General features: G+C 34.0%; 1 protein-coding gene across 1 annotated transcript; it reads right to left on the bottom strand.

The window, feature by feature from the left end:
• Positions 1-8,384: 8,384 nt before the first annotated feature.
• LOC110673286 (uncharacterized) lies at positions 8,385-9,831 on the bottom strand. The gene is made up of 2 exons (XM_021836363.2): positions 9,316-9,831; positions 8,385-8,748 (listed from the first exon to the last, which is right to left on the bottom strand). Exons 1-2 carry the CDS (start codon positions 9,654-9,656, stop codon positions 8,589-8,591), a joined length of 501 nt encoding a protein of 166 aa, XP_021692055.1. The 5' UTR covers positions 9,657-9,831; the 3' UTR covers positions 8,385-8,588.
• Positions 9,832-20,954: the final 11,123 nt, after the last annotated feature.

Here is a 20,954-nt window from a genome sequence, read left to right as displayed (position 1 = left end):
GGCAAATGCTATTAATTAATTAATTAATTATTATCCATCATTAAACACTATATGTCCTGTCGCACCATGATTTTGATCTTTCTATCCTGATTTCTCCCTTAAAAAGAGCTCACTGTAGGGCCATCCCACCGACTTCAATTCTAATCTTCGCCAACATTTTATACTGCCATGGCTACGTTTCCTTCTTCCACCTACTTGCTACTCACCCTCTTTCTATAATTATCTCACGTTAGTATTTGTTTACACCAAAATAATTTATTTATTTATTATTTTTAAATTAAATAATTTAAAAATTAATTTAATTAATTTTATTTTTTTAATTTAATTAATTATGACTTGAAATAATTATTAAATACCTGGAAAGTTATTTGGTGGTTAGTTGAAGATAAATGAGTTATCTAGCAGTTTCAAGTGGTTATAGGAGAGTGGGATGGCAACCATTAAACAATTGTAGAACGTGAAGATGGCAGTTTAAGGAGTTATAAAAGCCAAAAAAACGTCAAGACCTCCCAACATATCAAACAACAACAATTCAATTAAACTTCAGTAGTTTTTTTATTTCATTTTATCAGTTTTTATTTTTTCAAAGCTCTTACATTTAATTTTTATTTTTTCAAAGCTTTGACATTTAATTTCATGTTTTATACTTTCATTTTAAGCAATCAAAGCATTTAATTTCAGTTCACTTGTCTTTAATTACTTATTATTCGTGAGATTGACGAAGCTGTGTACAACAGAGTCAGTTTCCACAATCGTTTGATTCAAAAAATCAAAGTGTAATTTGTCACACTCATTCTTATCCTTTATAAGGTCTGTTTGGATGAGAGTGAGGGAGGGGTAAATAAAGGTGAGGAGGGGTAAGTAACTATTTTACCCCTGTTTGGGAAGAGGTGAGCCAATGGAGGATAAAGGTAAGTAAGGGTAAGCTTTATCCTCTCTTACCCCTCAAATCTCAATTTTTTTACACCCTAATTTGAGTTGTAAGGAGGGGTAAGGAGAGAGAGATATGAGTTATAAATATATCTATTTATACATGCCTTAAATTTATTATTCCTTCACTTCTTTCTAAACATAAACAGCATACATTATCTCTTCTCACATTTTCATTAATTTACCCCTTTTCAAACATGAGTTTTTTTTTTATTATTATAACCCTCCTTACCATTCTCATTTCTTGCCCTTTCTTATCCTTCCATTACTTATCCTTCCCTCACTCCATCCAAACAAACCCTTAGAAACTGATGTAACTTGAAAAACTGATAGAGTTTCCCCAAAATTTATAGTTAAAAGAACATATGAAACCTATTAAAAATACATCTAGTGTACAAAACATGGCTCCATGCCCATCAAACTATTTAAAAACCCAAATATACATATTAAAAGAAAATATGTACAGTCCAAAACCTCTAGCTGCCTATACATATGTGCTGTAGTCTAAACAAATAAATATACACAAGAAATATATTGACTCGACCTCCACTAGACTCCACAGCTGGTGAAGTGAAATAGAGGACAATACTAAAAGAGAAGCTGCTAGTGGTGGAATCAGCAAAAAGGATTTTAAATATTAAAAATTAAGAAGGTAAGTACAACTACTTAGTAAGCAAATAAATAAATAACAAAGGGAAACATATAAGGTTTTGGTACTTAATAGTACCAATTTTATTATGTTTGAATAGTTTAGCTAAATAAATATCATTTAATCTAAATTATGTATCTGAGCTAAAATAAAATTTATGATATAACAATATTGCTGAAATAAATATATTAAAATCATAAAATCTATAATATTCTCATACACCCGCGATATACTTCTTGTAGATAATGCTGGCATCTCATGCGCAATAATAAACTTTGGCAGACTGAGAGCAATGCTGGTATCTTGGGCTTTATGATGACACAAAAATAACCTAAGAGCGATAAAAATATTGGTCATATACATGTGCAGAGCTACCCCCAAGGGGCAACCACCAGATATACGCCCCAAAGGTTATATATATATATCAAGCGTTGTCACACCTTACCCCTCTGTAAGGTATAATATGATCCCGTAGAATACCTAATGAACTACCGAACTTTACCTACCGATAATTCATTAAGTACACTATAAGGGATTTTAAAACCATTTTCTGACATTTTGGAAGTGGTGAGCATTTTGGTAGGAATTAAAATCATTTAATTCAAGTTTAGTTAAAACTTTTGCCCATTTTATTTTTTTACAAATTTTATAAAAATTTCGGCAGAGTGCCATTTGTATTTTGAGAAAACAGTTCTTCAAATACCTGAGAAAAACACTTCCAATAAATTTTTCCACAACTCCCAACCCAAATCAACTTAAAATTCTCAAATCAAACCACTTCAAAATAATTCTACAATTTAATCCAAGTTTGTCATCTCAAAATATTTCACCATTTCATTCAATAAAGCTAATTTACATTCATAAGTTTAATTTACAGATATAAAATACAAAGATAATATTATTACAATTTATTATACAACTGCTCAACTTTACATTGATACATAAAATATCACAATGTTTACATCAAATAATTACAAAGTTAAAAATAAATACCCGTACAAAAAGGATCAGTGAAGTCCACTATCTCAATAGCAGCTCACTCTGCTGTTTTCTCCTTGCCCTTATCTGCGACAGCAAAATAAGCTATCGCTAAGTATAAAAATACTCAGTGGCGCACAATAAAAATTTAAAATGCAATACATAAAATATTCATTGACAAAACACAATTTAAATATTGCACAATTATATTTCACAAATTATCAAAACTCATTATAGCACAATTTTGGGTCAAATAATTTAATAAATATAGTGTTACTAATTCATACACAACTTAAGCTATGACACAAAATTTCGGATCAATGCCGTGTTATACACCACGACAAAGCAATCTACAACCCCACTAATCGAAATCAATGAGAGAGGTGGCTAGCTAGCTAATGAGTACTCATTCGATCTACAACCTCAACTGGTAAACAAGAGAGGGAGGAAAATAATCGATCTCAACCTCATAAATGGAGGAGGAATAATAAGGCACTGTCATGCTAAGTGTGAATCAGAAATCAATTTCAAACATTTTATTCAAATATTGCATATAAAAATGAAATCAATTTCTAAAGTTACAATTTCATCACAAAGTGGCAACACAAAAGTTCTTAAACTCATAATGCGTACTAAATCAATTTTTCAAGGATAAAATGCTGAAATAGGATTTATTGTGCACAAACCTGACGTGAGTCGCCTCTAGGCCTTAACTCAGTCTCTTAGACTTTCCGAGTCTTTTTCAGCTGAAACACAAAATTTATAGTGTCTCAGTATCTTTACTTCATAACAATTCCAATAACTAATTCCAATATATTTAAACTTACATTCTTGCAAATTTCATATTGAGGTTACTATTTATGATACTGTTCAAGTCAATTTATTGACTTTCTAAGGCTTAATAGGTATGTGAACTCCAACTTCACCCACATACCATATTTTGGTCACCAATTTTGTTGGTTTTGGTTGTTTTCTCAAAACTTAGGTCTTTTAGGCAAAATTGCAAATTTTTAATTTTGGTGTCTCATGTTGCACTATTCCATTGGTCAATTGTCTGTTAGAATTTGGCAAAACTCTCTTCATAGAAAATGTTTCCTATTGTCTTAACTTTATTTTTCTTTTTGAATCACTCCATTTGGAGTTTTGTAGCTCAAGTTATAGCCATTTTGTTGGTTTTGGTTGTTTTTAATATTTGCATGGCAAAAGCTATTAATTAAGGATAAATTTCAACAACAATCTGTGAACTTATATAATTGTAATATTGTAGTCCCTTAATTTAAAAATGTAATTTATAATTCTTTTCACTTTTAAATTTTACACAATAAAATCCTTCTTACCTCCAATCTCCAATTTCTCAATTAAATGCTGACATGGACAATCTAACATGGTACTTAGTTAGCATTTCTCTCTCCTCTTTCTTATCAAATGTTACAAAATCATCTTCTAACTTTACTTATTGTAAAACTATTGTTCTTTAATTTTATCATTTATCACACTATTATCCTTGATCAGTGTTATTTGTAACACCATTATCCTAATTCAAAACCTCTTCCTAAATGTAAGAAATACTATTCTTATACATTAGGTGAATCTGATTCACCTAAGAATTTCACATTGGATGAATTTACTTGTGCAAAGTCCATCTCCATTCTTATAATCATACAGTTATTTGACTTCCTGTGATTAGCCTAATTAACTAGCAATTTGCAAGTTCTAAATTTAGTTAACCAAGTTAGGTATGTGACACATTCACCTAAATTTTGTATGAACTGGATATGATTATTTGGGCAACACTTTGCATTGATCATTTCAACCAAATTTGTAACACCTAACTTTTCTATTTTTCAAACTTATTACTATTGTTATTATTATTATTATTATTATTATTATTATTATTATTATTATTTTAATCTATTATATCACTTTAAGGTGACTAAGTTCTGTAAATTAATGAAATGTAATAGTTATTTCATATAAAATATACATGATTAAATTTAATGGGTATTTAAGAATATAAAGGATATTTATGTATTATCTTTATTAAAATTTTTATTTAGAAGTGTTTTGATTTGGAAATTTTTTATTCAAAATGTATGTGGGTAAAAAGCATATTTATGGACTTAAAAGTAACATTTTTTTAGTTTTCGAGTAAAATCATAATTTTTAAAACTTAAAGAACCAAATTGTAAATTGGTTGACACTTGGCAGCTTCCCCATCACCCATTTCCAGCACATGGGCAGGATTTTTCTAGTCTCCAGCAGAAAGAAGAAAAACGGGAAAGGAGAAGGGGAAGGGGAAGGGGAAGGGGAGAAGAGAGGAAGAAGAAAAGAAAAGGAGAGAAGGAAAGAAAAAGAGGAAAAGAAAGAGAGAAAGGGAAAACTTCATTTGCATGGAGAATCAACCAATTTCGGTAGAAAATGAGAATTTATGGTGAGAGATTGTAAGTTTTAGAGAGAGAAACAATAATTTTGGTTAGAGAGAGAAAGTAGATTTCAAGCAAAAAAATTCTATTTTAACATTTTTCTTAGACTATGTAGATATTTATGAGCATCCTCAATTTTTGGATCATTCTCAAATAAGATACACAATATTTTCTATTAATTTTTTAAGTTTATTAGCTTATTTTAGATTTTTAGTTTTATTGAAGTTTAATCAAGTCAAGAATATGTTTTTGGATGTTTGAGTGCTATAAATATATTAAAAGAGATTTTTTTTATTGGTAAAGTTTTATGAATTTTTATTGTTGATGTTATTATTGTTATTATTATTATTATTATTATTATTATTATTATTATTATTTGAGAGAATAGTTTACATAATAATGAGTTTTTAAAAGGGATAAGTTTATTTTGACTTCAAAGTTAATATTAGCGTATAGAAATTGGAATTTTTATATATCTATTAATTGAAAAAGGTTGGTTGAGAATGGATGATAAATCTATATTTAGCTTTTATAAATTATGCTTTTCAAAATATTAAGTTAATGGGTTTCATATTATGTCTACTGTGATTCTGAATTTTCCAATTAAAACTATATAATTGACTTGTAGAAATGGGATTAGTACTAGATAGAAGTAAAATTTTGAAACTATGAAGCTATGTAAATATAAAATTAAAGGATACTATATTTGTTGATTTTATTGGGAAGAAACAATTATATTTGATGTGTTAAATCAAAGTTTTAATGGTAAGGTTTAGAAATAAGACTTAAGTTCTAGAAATTTTAATATGGTTCAATATCTTTTTGATAAATAAATAAATATATATATATATATATATATATATATATATATATATATATATATATATATATATATATATATATTAAATCAATTGTTATTGAGTTAGAAAACATGAGATTTCAGAATTCGAATTAAATTTAAAATTTCAGTTGTGTATGATTGATTTGAAATGAAGTTAACCTTAAGTAGTTAGAAATTTTAGATAATGTAGCATGAAATGAGTTGACAGAAAAATGCATAAAATACCATATAACTTCTTTAATAATCTTATTCACCTAGGTTTTTCAAGTAACGAGAAATAAGGTAAATTTTATATTATCATGGAATTTAATTATTGGCGTTGTAACCCTTGTTCAATTGTTTACTCGCGTGGACCAAAATTGGCATATCCTAAAATTTATTGCAGCTATAAATTTTGTTTAACTTAGTTATTGGACTTGGAGTGGAAATCAATGAAGAGGATATGAAATTATGAATTATATTATTTATTGTACACACCCTTGAAAGGTATTGACTTTTAAATTTTGTTCGTGTTATTGCCTTGTGGTGCTCATTGCAGCACTTGTTATTATGATTATTGTTATGGTTATTATTATTAATATTTATGAGAAATGTCGATTTATGCTAAATTGTTGTCTTATTTATTTATATATTTTTTTAATTAAATTTTTTTGACACAAAATTTATGCACGCTAAAAGTTTTATTTTTAGAGTTGCGTGAACTTGATCCTTCATTTTGTTATGAAGGCACGAAGATAGCTTTCGGATGCGGTTCAAAATAACTTTATTCTTATGTTTTCTATAATAATAATAATAATATTATTATTATTATTATTATATTATTATTATGTGTTCAAATAGTTAAATTATAGCAGAAATATTGAAATTTTGGTTTTTGGTCATGTTAGTCACGTTTAGCAGAACTTGGGTGTGACAAAATTTCTGTCTATAAATATTGTTAGGAAAATAATTAATCTTCAATTCATTAAGCTCAAAATTAATACCAAAACAAGGATATGGAATTCTGTCATTCTACAAGAAGAGGCAGTTCTCAAATTATAGGGAAACATTGCTTATAGAAGTCAGCAGCAATGAAGTTTTATCAGATATTTCACAAAGTCAACAATCAAATTCAAATTTCATTCTCATAATCATGCATGCATGGAAAAAAAAAATCCCATCTTCTGGTACGAAACTATATGGATATCTTCTATCCAACAAAAGCAACAACATTTCTCAGAAAATGAAAGGAACATGGATTATTAATACTGCACAAAACTAGTAAAAAGAAACAATTGAATCTTTGCTTTACGAGCAGGTCTTGTTGCATTGGTTCACTGCAAATGGTCCCCATTTGAAGGCCAAACTTTCTGTCACGTTCCTGTCATGATTCATGAACTGATGAAGGATAGGTCCTCTCCTTTCATTTTGTTTTTACTTTTTCTTGGCACGTGAGATAATCTTTTACTCATTGACAATTTCATAGATGCCTTGTATTGTCTAAAATCAAATCCTTTTGTTGGTTGGATTTACAAGTTACAACCCTTCATTAGTTCATTAGGTGCAAAATTCAAGTATTTTGTTAGATAATTGATCACGTTTCACAGGACTAAATCTTGGTTTGCTAACATTTTAATTAATTACCACATAATTCAGCCCATTCCTGCCTTGCAATATTTGATTTAATCAGGTGCCTGCAAAATGAATTGGCATCTGTAACTAATTGCAGAAGAAACAGGAGGGACGTAAAAAAGTTTTAAAGTTTATGATAAACATCTGAAGTCCCATGCCCGCTCTGTCCGTGCTTGTGATTCACTGAAAAGGGGGCATTCTTCTCTCTTCTTTATCTGCGAGGCCATGGTGATCATTTTCTTCAAAAGCACAAAACACGGAATACATATCTCACACATTGGAAAATCATGATCTCATGATGTATGCTACTTCTACTTTCTTCTTTTGCCTTTTACACTTGCCTCTCTGTTTCAGTTCATCAAGGACGTTGTTTTTAGCTCAAAAATGGTAAAATCACCAATAGAGTACTGATATAGCATTAACTGGCAATCAACTAAATTACAAATCTTAATCACAAGTCTGAACCATGGTTTTTCATGATTAGAATAATCTCTCTAAATGAGTATTAGACAACCTGAAGCTGATAAATATGTTTATAAAACTTGAGATGCGTACATCGTCTGTACCCATTTGTTAGTGGAAGGTAAAAGCTACATTGGCCAAATTTATAGAACTAAAGGCAAAAGCACGAGTCTTTCTTTTTGTCTTTGCAGAACATGCTAATGGATTGGCCTTGTTTCTCTGATCCTTAAATCAGTAACAACTCACTCTGTCAACTAGCTTTTTTCAGATATTTGGCAAGCAAAAAAGGAGCGTTAAGATTCTTAGTTTTAAATAGATTTTTCACAAAGGTAGTACCACCTCCTTTCTTTTAAAGCCAGAGTTGCATAGGCTCATTGTGCACATGCAAATGAAAAACCTTGGAATTTCTAGAAGAGGATCGACAAACTTGCAAATAACATGCTGAAATTAAATGAACAAAAAAAAATTCTGTTGGATTTTGCAATTGAGTACAATCCCTCCTTGAAGAGTCTAAAAGAATCCAAGTGTCGGTAATGTAAAACAACAAATTGAAAATTTACATATCAACTTTGAGGAAAAATAGTGTCACACAGCCCTTTTGGTAAACAAAAGTAAAAGCTAGAAGCAAAGACATTACAGCTATGCACTTCTGCAGCTAACATTGGACTTTCAGTCCGTATTACTTTAAAACTACTTAACAGCGAAACCCCAGCTTCCGCACTTCTTTGGTGTAGAACTTTCCTCCTAATGCTGTTTCCAACCTTGCTGATGTTTCTTTAGCAATTTCTTGATCAAACCCATCCAAATCCATCCGATATTCTCGGCATTCAGGTGAGCAAAATGCACCTAGGTGACTGCATCAATGAAAGAAAAGCATGTTTAAGGCAAATAAACAAATGAATTTCAAAAGATACAGTTTCGACAGATTCTGGGGAATTATGATAATATGTTAGAGGGTCTCAAGGGAAAGAAGGGAAAATCACGTCAGGGAAGAATACTCCAAATCTGTGTCCATAGACTATACTCCAAATCTGTGTCCATACACTAAAGAACTAACAGGTAACCTCAAGAACATTGGAACAGCTTACAAAACCGCATATAAATTAGCTGATATTGAAAATTTGAAAAACCATGTAGAAAAGAAAAGGTATAGAGTCAGTGAAACAATTAATAAACTATGAAATCCTTTTTCTTCTTCTGTAATATATTACTGTTTGATGGCAGAAAATTTTTTTGGTGATTATAAGTCAATATTATCATGCATGCAAATTTAGTCCCTTTTCTATATATTAAACCTCAAACCACCTTTAAACATAAAATAAAGATCTTAGTTTATCCTCTCCCTTTTATTTTTAAAATTAATTCACGTTGTTGAATCTTATTTTAAAAGAGAGGAAAGGACAAAGGATAAGAAGACTCACCCATACATGTAAATATCCTTGTCCTGAAGGAGTTTCTTCTTGCACAAGAAACAAGCTTTGAGAAACTCTCCAAACCCATTATCAGGCTTCTTGTTCTTCGGCCGTGCATCGTTATTCTCCCTCTCAGGCGATCCCAACGTGAATATACAGTGGCGAGTCTGCTGCTTCTCTGCCGATACTGGAGGCTGAGAATACTCTTTAACCGTCTTTGAGGTAGTGATGGGAGCAGGGCCTTTCTTCTCAGAGAAAGACACCGGAGACTCGATCGGCAGAGTATGGTTGAACAGCCCAATCTCTCCCTGACTAGACGACCGAACAACACGAGAGCGTGTGAAAGACATTGACAATAAGTGAGGGAATATGTTAGGGATTAGATGTTGAAAAATGTTGCGAGAATCGTAGGGTTTTAATTAGGGTTTTATGATGACAAATGAAAGCTCTAATATTAGGGTTTTATCTTCAGTAATGGGAATTAATTGTAAAAGGGGTGGGATTAGGGTTCTTGGGGTATGAATATTAATGTGAGATTTTATGGAGATTTGAGAGATTTTTGGGAGTCAAATATATAATTAAGGTTATTATCGGATTACCATTTCCTAATAGGATTACTATTTCTTAAAAGGATGTGATAAGTATTTTAATATTGAATATTTTAAAAAATAAATAATTTTTAATTTAATTTAAAATTAACTATATCACATATGCGTATATCCTTATCATAAATATGAAATGCCACATAAAGAAATATTGAGAAAATTTCAATTTCCATATTAAGATAAATATCAACATGGATTACTATTTCTAAAGCTATTCAATTTTATTTTAATTTTATTTTTTAAAATAAATCTTTGCAAGGCAAATGCTATTAATTAATTAATTATAATACATCATTAAACACCTATATGACCTGTCGCACCATGATTTTGATCTTTCTATCCTGATTTCTCCCTTAAAAAGAGCTCACTGTAGGGCCATCCCAGGGACTTCAATTCTAATCTTCGCCACCATTTTATACTGCCATGGCTACGTTTCCTTCTTCCACCTACTTGCTACTCACCCTCTTTCTATAATTATCTCAGGTTAGTATTTGTTTACATCAAAATAATTTATTTATATATTTATTTATTATTTTTAAATTTAAAAATTAATTTAATTAATTTTATTTTATTAATTTAATTAATTATGACTTGAAATAATTATTAAATATCTGGGAAGTTATTTGTTGGTTAGTTGAAGATAAATGAGTTATTTAGTAGTTTCAAGTGGTTATAGGAGAGTGGGATGGTAACCGTTAAATAATTGTAGAACGTGAAGATGGCAATTTAAGGAGTTATAAAAGCCAGAACAACGTCAAGAGCTCTCAACATATCAAACAACAACAATTCAATCAAACTCTAGTAGTTTTTTTATTTCATTTTATCAATTTTTATTTTTTCAAAGCTCTTACATTTAATTTCAAGTTTTGTACTTTCATTTTAAGCAATCAAAGCATTTAATTTCAGTTAACTTGTCTTTGATTACTTATTATTCATGAGATTGACGAAGCTGTGTACAATAGAGTCAGTTTCCACAATCGTTTGATTCGAAAAATCAGAGTGTAATTTGTCACACTTGTTCTTAACCTTTATAAGGTCTATTTGGATGAGAGTGAGGGAGGGGTAAACAAAGGTGAGGAGGGATAAGTAACTATTTTACCCCTGTTTGGGAAGAGGTGAGCCAATGGAGGATAAAGGTAAGTAAGGGTAAGCCTTATCCTCTCTTACCCCTCAAATCTCAATTTTTTTACACCCTAATTTGAGGTGTAAGGAGCGGTAAGGAGAGAGAGATAAGAGTTATAAATATTTCTATTTATACATGCCTTAAATTTATCATTCCTTCGCCTCTTTCTAAACATAAACAGCATACATTATCTCTTCTCACATTTTCATTAGTTTACCCCTTCTCAAACATGAGATATTTTTTTTATTATAACCCTCCTTACCCTTCTCATTTCTTACCCTTTCTTATCCTTCCATTACTTATCCTTCCATTACTTATCCTTCCCTCACCCCATCCAAACAAACCCTTAGAAACTGATGTAACCTGAAAAACTAATAGAGTTTTCCCCAAATTTATAGTTAAAAGAACATATGAAACCTATTAAAAATACATCTAGTGTACAAAACATGGCTCCATGCCCATCAAACTATTTAAATACACAAATATATATATTAAAAGAAAATATGTACAGTCCAGAACCTCTAGCTACCTATACATATGTGCAGTAATCTAAACAAATAAATATACACAAAAAATATATTGGCTCGACCTCCACTAAACTCCACAGCTGGTGAAGTGAAATAGAGGACAATACTAAAAGAGAAGCTGCTAGTGGTTGAATCAGTAAAAAGGATTTGAAATATTAAAAATTAAAAGGTAAGTACAACTACTCAATGAGCAGATAAATAAATAACAAAGGGAAACAGATAATGTTTTGGTACTTAATAGTACCAATTTTATTATGTTTGAATAGTTTAGCTAAATAAATATCATTAATATAAATTATGTATCTGAGCTAAAATAAAATTCATGCTATAACAATATTGCTGAAATAAATATATTAAAATCATAAAATCTATAATATTCTTATACACTCACGATATACTTCTTGTAGATAATGCTGGCATCTCATACGCAATAATAAACTTTGGCAGACTGAGAGCAATGCTGGTATCTTGGGCTTTATAATGACACAAAAATAACCTAAGAGCGATAAAAATATTGGTTATATGCATGTGCAGAGCTACCCCCAAGGGGCAACCACTAGATATACGCCCCAAAGGTTATATATATATCAAGTGTTGTCCCAAAGATAGTATAAATATGAGCTGAGCTAAAAATAAATCACCTGTTATCAAGGTGATATCTATTCGGCATATATATTAACTGTATTCGGCCATTTATTCAGCTGTAATTATAAATCTTATTTAATTTAATAATAAATCATAAAATTATCATTCTCTGCTCCCATTTACATAATTAGAAATAGTACAAATAATTTTCATTTAATGAAATACCAGTGTTATATATATATTTATCCACTCACTTGTACTGAAGACAGACCGAAGCCTAGACCGTTGGAGCACCCCTAGTATCTATTACAAAAGCTGAATCCTCTCCTAAAGTTAAAGAAAATAAAAGTGTATCAAGAAATGAATTTAAATCCTAGGTTGAAATTGTAGAATATAAAAATGCATGATTTATGTTCCAAAATTTTTAAAGAAATCCAACAGCATTCCAACATAAATTGAATGTTTCTCAAAATTGAAACAGCTCTAATGAGCGCTCAGAAGCCATATTAATTCCCAAAACAAATTCTAATATTTCCATAATATCTTCCAGCTTTGTCAAATCCACCACTCCACTCACAAAATTTCTTATTTCTAATAACACTTGAAATTTTGCACTAACTTATAGCCTCCAATAATACTAGAGATATAATATTTAACTCTATTTCTTATTTACACAACATGCTAAATTTCTTGCATATTTCTATTTAAATTTTAATATACTCAACAATTACCAAACCACTAATAGTTTGACCATTCATCCCTAAATTTATTCATTTATGGGTTATATTCTTTAATTGAAATTAAATTTAATTCTTACTACACCAACTAGATGATCATAAACCAAAATCAAGAACTTGGACTTACCCTTGTACCAAGGGTGGTTTAATCTCCCATTATACCCAAGAGCTTGTTAGGAGAGCAAACTTACCATGATTTCATCAACATTGTCACTAAGGACTTCTTGTCTGAAAAAATATGTTGGGGAAGAGGAAGGAGGATGTAAAGGGCAAGAATTTAATCTTAAAAGAAAGAAAAGTAAGAAGAAATGGTTGGATTTGACCAAAGGAAGTCCCTTGCTATGCTCAAACTCCCTTCTTTGTTTTGGTTTTTAAACACCCGAAATGTTGATTGGTTCCTTTATGTAGAAGATTTGTTTTTGTTTTGTTTTTTTTTTCTTACTTTTTACTTATTTATTATTTTGTTATTATTGAATAAGGTGTTGCACAATTTCAGGTGACATACTCAATATCTAGCTTGCCCGCATAATCATAATCTATAGGACAATTAAATTACTTCCCGATAAGTAAACAATATTTTATTTATCTTCGATTATATAATTCTTTGCACGAAATGTAATGTATGCATGCGTGCTAGAGGCAAAGCATAGGGAGATGGCTGCTTCTATCTAAGTGTCGTAGGTGGCGATTGTACAAACAAAGATGAGTGCTTTCAAACATGCCTACCGTGTTATAGAGACATTGGATGTATCAGACTGCATTCCTCCAGGCAGTGGCATGCCATATCGGGAATGTCGTTCATTCGAGTGTGGTGCTCCTTGTTCACCAGCGGATTCGCCACAATGCCCCAGGAGATGGCCTCCGTTTTCTTTCACTTTAGGTCCATTTTTTTATGAGAGATAGAGCACTATTTTTTAGTACTCCTAATATATCTAATAATTAGTCTTTACCTCAATTTAAAAGAAAATAAACTTATTATAGTCAAATACAGAAGAATAAGAAGATACATGAATAAATTAGTATAATTTTTATAAATACAAGATTTAGTTTATTTAGTTCACAAAGTAAGAGTATATATATATATATATATATATATATATATATATATATATATATATATATATATATATATATATATATATATATATATATATATATATATATAATGTTTTTCATATTTTTATGGACTCAATTAATTAGATGTCACGACCCAACTTATGGGTCAGACCGGCACTAGGACCTGGGCCGGCATAAAGCCCTCAAGGCCCATAGTAAGCCTTATTGTTCTCAAACCCATGTCCAGACCCACAATTTAAGCCCAATATGCATATAAAATAATTTAAATTAAACTGTTATAATTTTATTTCGGGCCAACTTAACCCAGTAATTATCAGAAACTAAAATTAGAAGAGCCCAATTCAACCCTATTACATCATTTACAAACTATTTAAAACTCATAAAAATTTTTAATTTGTTAATACAAAAACTTAAATTTATGCAATCCCTGACAGGATTAATGCTACTACTAGTACATGCGGAGTTCTAAATTACAAATTTAGATAATAATAATAATAATATAGTTAAGTAATTTTTTTTTTCATAACCTGCGAGGAAAGGAACAGGTTATTCTGAAAAAGGTCTCCTCCTGTAGCTTGGAAAAATATGGTGAACAGGAGTGAGCATTCGACTCAGAGAGTAAAATACCAATTTTAATCATAATCTCTATAACTATCTAAAGCTAATGCACCCTGTGGAGTGAAATGCAACATCGTCATAATTTTCATATCATAACAGCAAAAAGGCAATTTGGAGCACTCACACACCCAACACTGTCAAGCAATTACATATATGGGAGCTGATCCCCTATACAGCCCTCTTAATCTAACCTCTGCCAGTGAGTATCTCTCAAGCCAGATTTTCGCTTAATAAACCAAATGCGGGGTCCTAGTGAGTGTCTCTCAAGCCGTGTCTACCCTGAAGGACTAGGTCCCAGCAAGTGTCTCTCAAGCCGTGTCTACCCGTCATGTCCATATCCAATACCATACCACACGCACGCCACGCACACACACTGCTCTAAATTACCACAAACAACATCTATGGCACTTCAACAATTATGAATGCAATATAAAATGTGCCTAACGTTTAACTACATAGATACATATTTATAAGTGAAGCATGGGCATGCTTGAACATATAATAATATCGAAATTACTATTAAATTAATATTTTACTCACAGTACACCAGAGACAACTGTAGAGGTTGGGTGAAGGAAAATAGTTGATCCTGATTACCTACATAATTTTATTGTGAATTTATTAGTGATAATTCAAATAAAAATAATTTTTAAAGAGGTAAACACATCCTAATTTGTGCCGAAAATTTGGCAGAATCTCTCCTATACCTAGAATCTACCCAACCTGCAAAAGGCTTCAAAATACACTTTTATATCCGCCAATCATACAATCACAACTCAGTCACATTATAAGGCCCCTCCTAGGCCCACCCAAACAGTCAACAACCACAATTTGAAAAATTATAATTTAGCCTCTATAACTAGCCCTTTTGCAAAAACTACCCAAACGAGCTCTAAAAATTCTAAAATTTTGCCCTGCGGTCCTTAATAATATTATAAGGCTATTGCAAAAGGAATTAAAATTTTCTGATCATCCACGAATATTTTATGAATTTTATTCTAAATCTAGTATGAGGTAAAAATTGAGTAGCTTAGAGTTTGGGTTTACTTATGACAAATCTGACACCTAGAAAGTGTTCAGAATGTCCAAAAATGCTAGGATTGACTATAATATTGACCACATTCTGAGACAGGCTATCGGGCAGCCGAATCTAGCTAAAAATGCAGTCCCAATGCCGGTAAGCTATCTTCGATCCGATCATACCTAAATTAAGTTCAAATTTTGTTAATAATTATCATAAAATTACTTTTAAATTTTGGAAATCGAAAAAGTTCAAAAATCTCACCAAGCGATCTAGACCGTCCGATTATCGCCTTTTTCAAATGGTGTCCGATCGGAGAGGGGTCAATCCTATCTCGAAGATCTCGTCGTCCTGAGTCCATCAGTGGCCTCGGATTTCTGATCCGACGGTCGGATCGCCAGAAAAGTGGCTGTAAAGCCACTGCCCAAAATTTTCTCTCTCCTCTTTCTCTCTCTTTGAAACTCACCGGAAACCTCCATGGAACGGAGCACCGCTGGTCGGGATGGGAAGCCCGTGGTCCCAGGAGTCGAGCACCACCCCTCCCATGCCTGTAGGCTATCAAAAATGGCCTTGGAAGTCATCGCCGTTGCTCTCTCTCTCTCTCTCTTCAATTCTCGTAGCCACCGCTTTCTTTCGTCACCATTTCCTGTCCACTGGTGGTCGCTCAGACACGTTGAAGCCACTAGGGTAGTCACCGGCAGCGGATCTCTTGCCGGCAAGAAGAAAAATGGGAAGGAGGAAGAGAGAGTTGAGGAGAAAGGAGAGTGAGGGAGGGGGGGGGGGGGGCTGTGCACTGCGTTTTGGGTTTTTTTTTTTAACTTCTAATTACAGTATTAGTCCCTCAACTTCTTAGAGGTTTACGATTAGATCCAAAATTATTTTATTATGTTAAAGTTTAATAAAACTCTAGTAATGATAATGTAACACCCCTAATTTTTAAATTTATTATTTTTGGATAAATATTAATGTTTTAATTTTATTTAAATTAAAATGAAATTATTTGAAATTTTTTGGATTTAAAAAATTGGGTTTGATTTCCCGAAAATATAAACTTTGATGATTTTTAAAAATTAATTTAAAGATCACGTGACAAAACTAAAAATATATTTGGAGTCTACGAATTTTTCTGAGTTTTCTAGAATTTTTTTCAGAATTTTTGGACCTCGTTTTCGGTCCCAAGGCAAAGTAAAAATTCAAAATTTTATATTCTGAATCAAATCGGCTGAATCGAACTGGACCGGATCGGACCGGTCGAATCGGACCGGCCCTTCTTCTTCCTTTTTCTTCCTCTCCCGCGCGCGTTTTTCTTCTTCTCCTTCTCTCCCGTTTTCTCTCTCCTCCCTCCTCCCCTTGCCATGCGACCTCCTGCCGCTGACCCGCCAGCGCCTCCCAGCGCTTGACTCATGCCGCCGCTGGAATGTCGAAAAAGGCGGCGGCAATGTGCAAGCTTGCCGCTTCGTCTTCCCGGCCGATCCGGTCACCAATCGGATCGGGTCTTGTGTCTAAATCCATCTACTCGTCGAGAGCTTTTCGTAGACACCAAGAACACCGAAATCTGTCGAGCGGTTTGTCCAATTTTTGCCTGGAAAGTTTTAACCCATTTTGACTTTTGGGCTAGATTTCTCGCAAACCGTGAATCCCACGAGAAAACTGAAAGTACTAGAGCGCTCCACTCATTGAGAGCTTCGCGGCGATATAAATTTCGAATTTTTCTGACACCGTTTTTCAGTGGGTCCCATGGAACTTCGCAGTGTTTTTTCGAGCATTAAATGAGCTTAGAAAATTCTGTAAAATTTATGTACTAACCCCCGTGTTGTGGGCTTCCTGTAGGTATCTTCAATTCACGGAAATTCGACAGTTGTCCGGGTCTGTGAATTTCTGGCCAGACAGACCGGCTACCGGAAATTGAATCGAGGTTTTGGCTACCCCACCATTGTCAGACGTCCCGAGTGCATCCTCGGAGTCGGAATCGGCAAAGGTAAACCCCAACCTTGCTATTTCATAATTTTCTAGTACTTAAATAGGATTAGAAATCCATAAAATATTCGTGGTAGCCCAGAAAATTATTATTCTTTTTGCAATAGCTTAGTAATATTGCTAAGAACCGCGGGGCAAAGTTTTAGAATTTTTAAAACTTGTTTGGGCAGTTTTTGCAAAAATGATCAATTATGAGGACTAAATTGAAATTTTACATATTGTGATGGATGACTGATTTGATGGGCCCAGGAGGGGCTGTGTGATGTGATTGAGTTATGTATATATGGGTTGTGAATATAGAAGTGTGTTTTGAGCCCTTTTGCAGGTTGGGTAGGTCCTAGGTATAGGGGAGATTCTGACGAATTTTCGGCACGACTTAGGACGTATTTGGTCTTTTCTTGATTTGTATTGAGTCATTTGTATTAAATAATTGTAATGTAATTGTCAGGTGAGCCGGGACAGCCTTCTTCCTCCGCCCAGCCGCCACAGTAATTGCTGTCAAGTCTGTGAGTAAAATATTAATTTTAATTGTAATTTCGATATTATTATATGTTCAAGCATGCCCACGCATCACTTACATGCATATATTTATGTAGTTAAACTCTAGGCACGATTTATGTTGCATTCATAACTGTTAAAGTGCCATGGATGTTGTTGTGGTAATTTGGAGCAGTGTGCGTGCGTTGGCGTGCGTGTGATGTGGTGTGGACTATGGATAGGACGAGTAGTCACGGCTTGAGATCTTCGCTGGGACCCGATCCTTCAGGGGTAGTCACGGCTTGAGTTCTTCGCTGGGACCCCGATTTGGTTTATTAAGCGAAAGTCCGGCTTGAGTTCTTCGCTGGCACCAGGTTGGATTTAAGAGAGCTGTATAGGGGATCAGTTCCCCATATATTATGATTGATATTACTAGGTGTGTGAGTGCTCCTAATTACCTTTTTGCTGTTATATGTGAAATTATTGCTGATGTTGCATTTCACTCTACAGGGTGCATTAGTTTTAGATAGTTATAGAGATTATGGTTAAAATTAATGTTTTACTCTCTGAGTCGAACGCTCACTCCTGTTCATTATTTTTCAGGCTACAGGAGGATTTTATTGTGGTTAACCTGCTTTTCTCCTTCGCAGGTTGTTTATTAATATTTATGTAATTTTATTAACTCCTAGAATTTTCGTATGTGTTAGAAGTATTTATCTGATTTGGGTCTGTAATATAAATTGTCAATTCGAACCTGTAAACTTATTATTTTATGCATGTTTGATGGATTGGATGAGGGAGCTGAGCTCCCATTTATATTTTATGACATTTAAGTGTGTGGAGGGTGAGCTGAGCTCCCCAATTGATTATGTATTGTGTTTACAGGTCGGGTGAGTCAAAAACTCCCCGTTGAAAGGTCCATTTTATGGCCGGACTCTGTCCGCTTGATTTCTTGAAATTAGGCCCAAATGGGCCTTAGAGTTGGGTTAAGGAATAGTTAGGCTTACTACGGGTCTCGGGGGCTTTAGGCTGGTTCAGGTCCTAGTGCCGGTCCGGCCCATAGGTTGGGTCATGACAAATGTGGTATCAGAGCTTAGGCTCTAGATTCTTAGGGAATGTTTGTCTAAAGTGTTGGGAAGAATCTACTAGGAGTCACATGCGGAAAATAGGGTCCACATTCGTCTTGCATTATCATCTTTGCTTCTAGTTTCTGCTTCATATAATTATGTATAAATATGAGTCTATAGAGCTGTGTAACACGTTGTTTTGAATTTTGTGGGCTAATGCTGCTGAATTTCAGAAAAATGCGTAGAAGTAGGAGAGCTGCCACTGCACCAGAACCAGATGTGCCTGACGAGGTGTCAGCACAGGATGAGGCGCCTGCCCCGAGGAGGCGGGGTAGGAGGCCTAGAGCTGCTCAAGTAGAAGAGCAGTTGCCACCAGTTCAGGATCAGTCTTTTATGGCACAGGGTCCCATGGACCCCATGGCAGCTACTCTAGCTGGGTTGTAGAGAACCATCGATATGATGGCGCAGTATATGGTCCACCCTCCACAGCAGCAGCAGTCCACCACACCAAGAGGGGAACCTTACAAACAGATAATCAATTTTAAGAAATTGGTGCCTGGTACTTATAATGTGTCAGACGATGCATATCGGTTTTTGGATTCCTACAGACAGGCAGGAACAGAGTTGCAGTTGACTGATAGAAGACTTATAGAGTGTATGCAGCATGTCATGGGGCCTATGCCTAGACAATGGATGAATGACTACATATTACCTCGGATGGAGGGTTTGTCATGGACTCAGTTTGTGGAACTGTTCATCAATCGGTTTGTGCCAGAAAGCTTCAGAGATCAGAAGCAGTGGGCCTTTGAGGCCTTAAGATAGAATGGCAGGCCTATAGATGAATATGCTACAGAATTTCTAGAACTGAGCAAGTATGCCCCTACAGCAGTAGCTACAGAAACTATGAAGGTGAAGAGGTTCCTAAAGGGACTTGACAGGAGGTATGCAAACCTGGCCATGATATCTGATCAGTCTTTTGATGTGGTGGTTGATCGAGCCAGACAGATTGAGATTAGCTATGCTGTAGATGACAGAGGAAGAGCAAAGAAAAACAGAGCAGAGGGTTCTTCAGGTGTTCCCCACATGGGTACTCCGGATAGTGGTGGCCAGAGTAATTACAGATGAAAAAGTAGGAACAAGAAGAGTGGTTTTAGACACAAACCTCGAGGGTTCAGGCCAGGGTACGGATCCAGCAATGATCACAGTTCGGGGTACAACAGTTCTAGGTCTGGTTTAGGATCCTCCTTGGCACCTTGTGCACAGTGTGGAAGAGGATATTCAGGACCTTGTATGATGGGTTCAGGAGTATGCTTCAGGTGTGGCCAACCAGGTCACTTTGTTAGGGAATGCCCCACGTTCAGCGAGCCACAGATGGGGTCACAGGGTTCTGTTGCAAATGTTCCTCATCAGTTGTATCCGGGTGCTTCGGCAAAGATGGCAGTGGGCCATACAACAGGGCCGAGGACAAGGGGGACGTGGATTTGGAGGCAGATCAGGAGGTAGAAGTCAGTATCAGGGTTTTGCCACTCTGGGTAGGGGTCAAGCTCGGGTTTTCACCCTGACCCATCAGAATGCTCAGGCTTCCAATGTAGTTGTGGCAGGTATTCTTCTAGTCTGTTCCTATGAGGCTCGTGTTTTGATAGATTCGGGTGCTACGCACTCATTTGTCTCCCCTGTGTTTACCATGAGATTGGGTAGAAACCCTACAACTTTAGAATGCCCTTTGTCTATAGCTACCCCGCTTAGTGAAAACATAGATGTAGATATAATTTTTCTGGGTAGCCCAGTAGTAGTGGATGGAAAGATCCTCCCAGCAGACTTGGTTCCTCTACCA

Source organism: Hevea brasiliensis, chromosome 4 (genome assembly GCF_030052815.1).
Source record: "Hevea brasiliensis isolate MT/VB/25A 57/8 chromosome 4, ASM3005281v1, whole genome shotgun sequence".
Taxonomy (NCBI): Eukaryota; Viridiplantae; Streptophyta; class Magnoliopsida; order Malpighiales; family Euphorbiaceae; genus Hevea; species Hevea brasiliensis.
Note: the sequence above shows the minus strand (reverse complement) of the source record. Positions and strands in the feature narration are given on the sequence as shown.

Coding starts and splice junctions, on each gene's coding strand:
- LOC110673286 (XM_021836363.2), bottom strand. CDS start 9,656: ATGTCTTTCACACGCTCTCGTGTTGTTCGGTCGTCTAGTCAGGGAGAG. Junction 8,749..9,315: donor AAGGATATTTACATGTATGG/GTGAGTCTTCTT, acceptor TCATTGATGCAG/TCACCTAGGTGCATTTTGCT.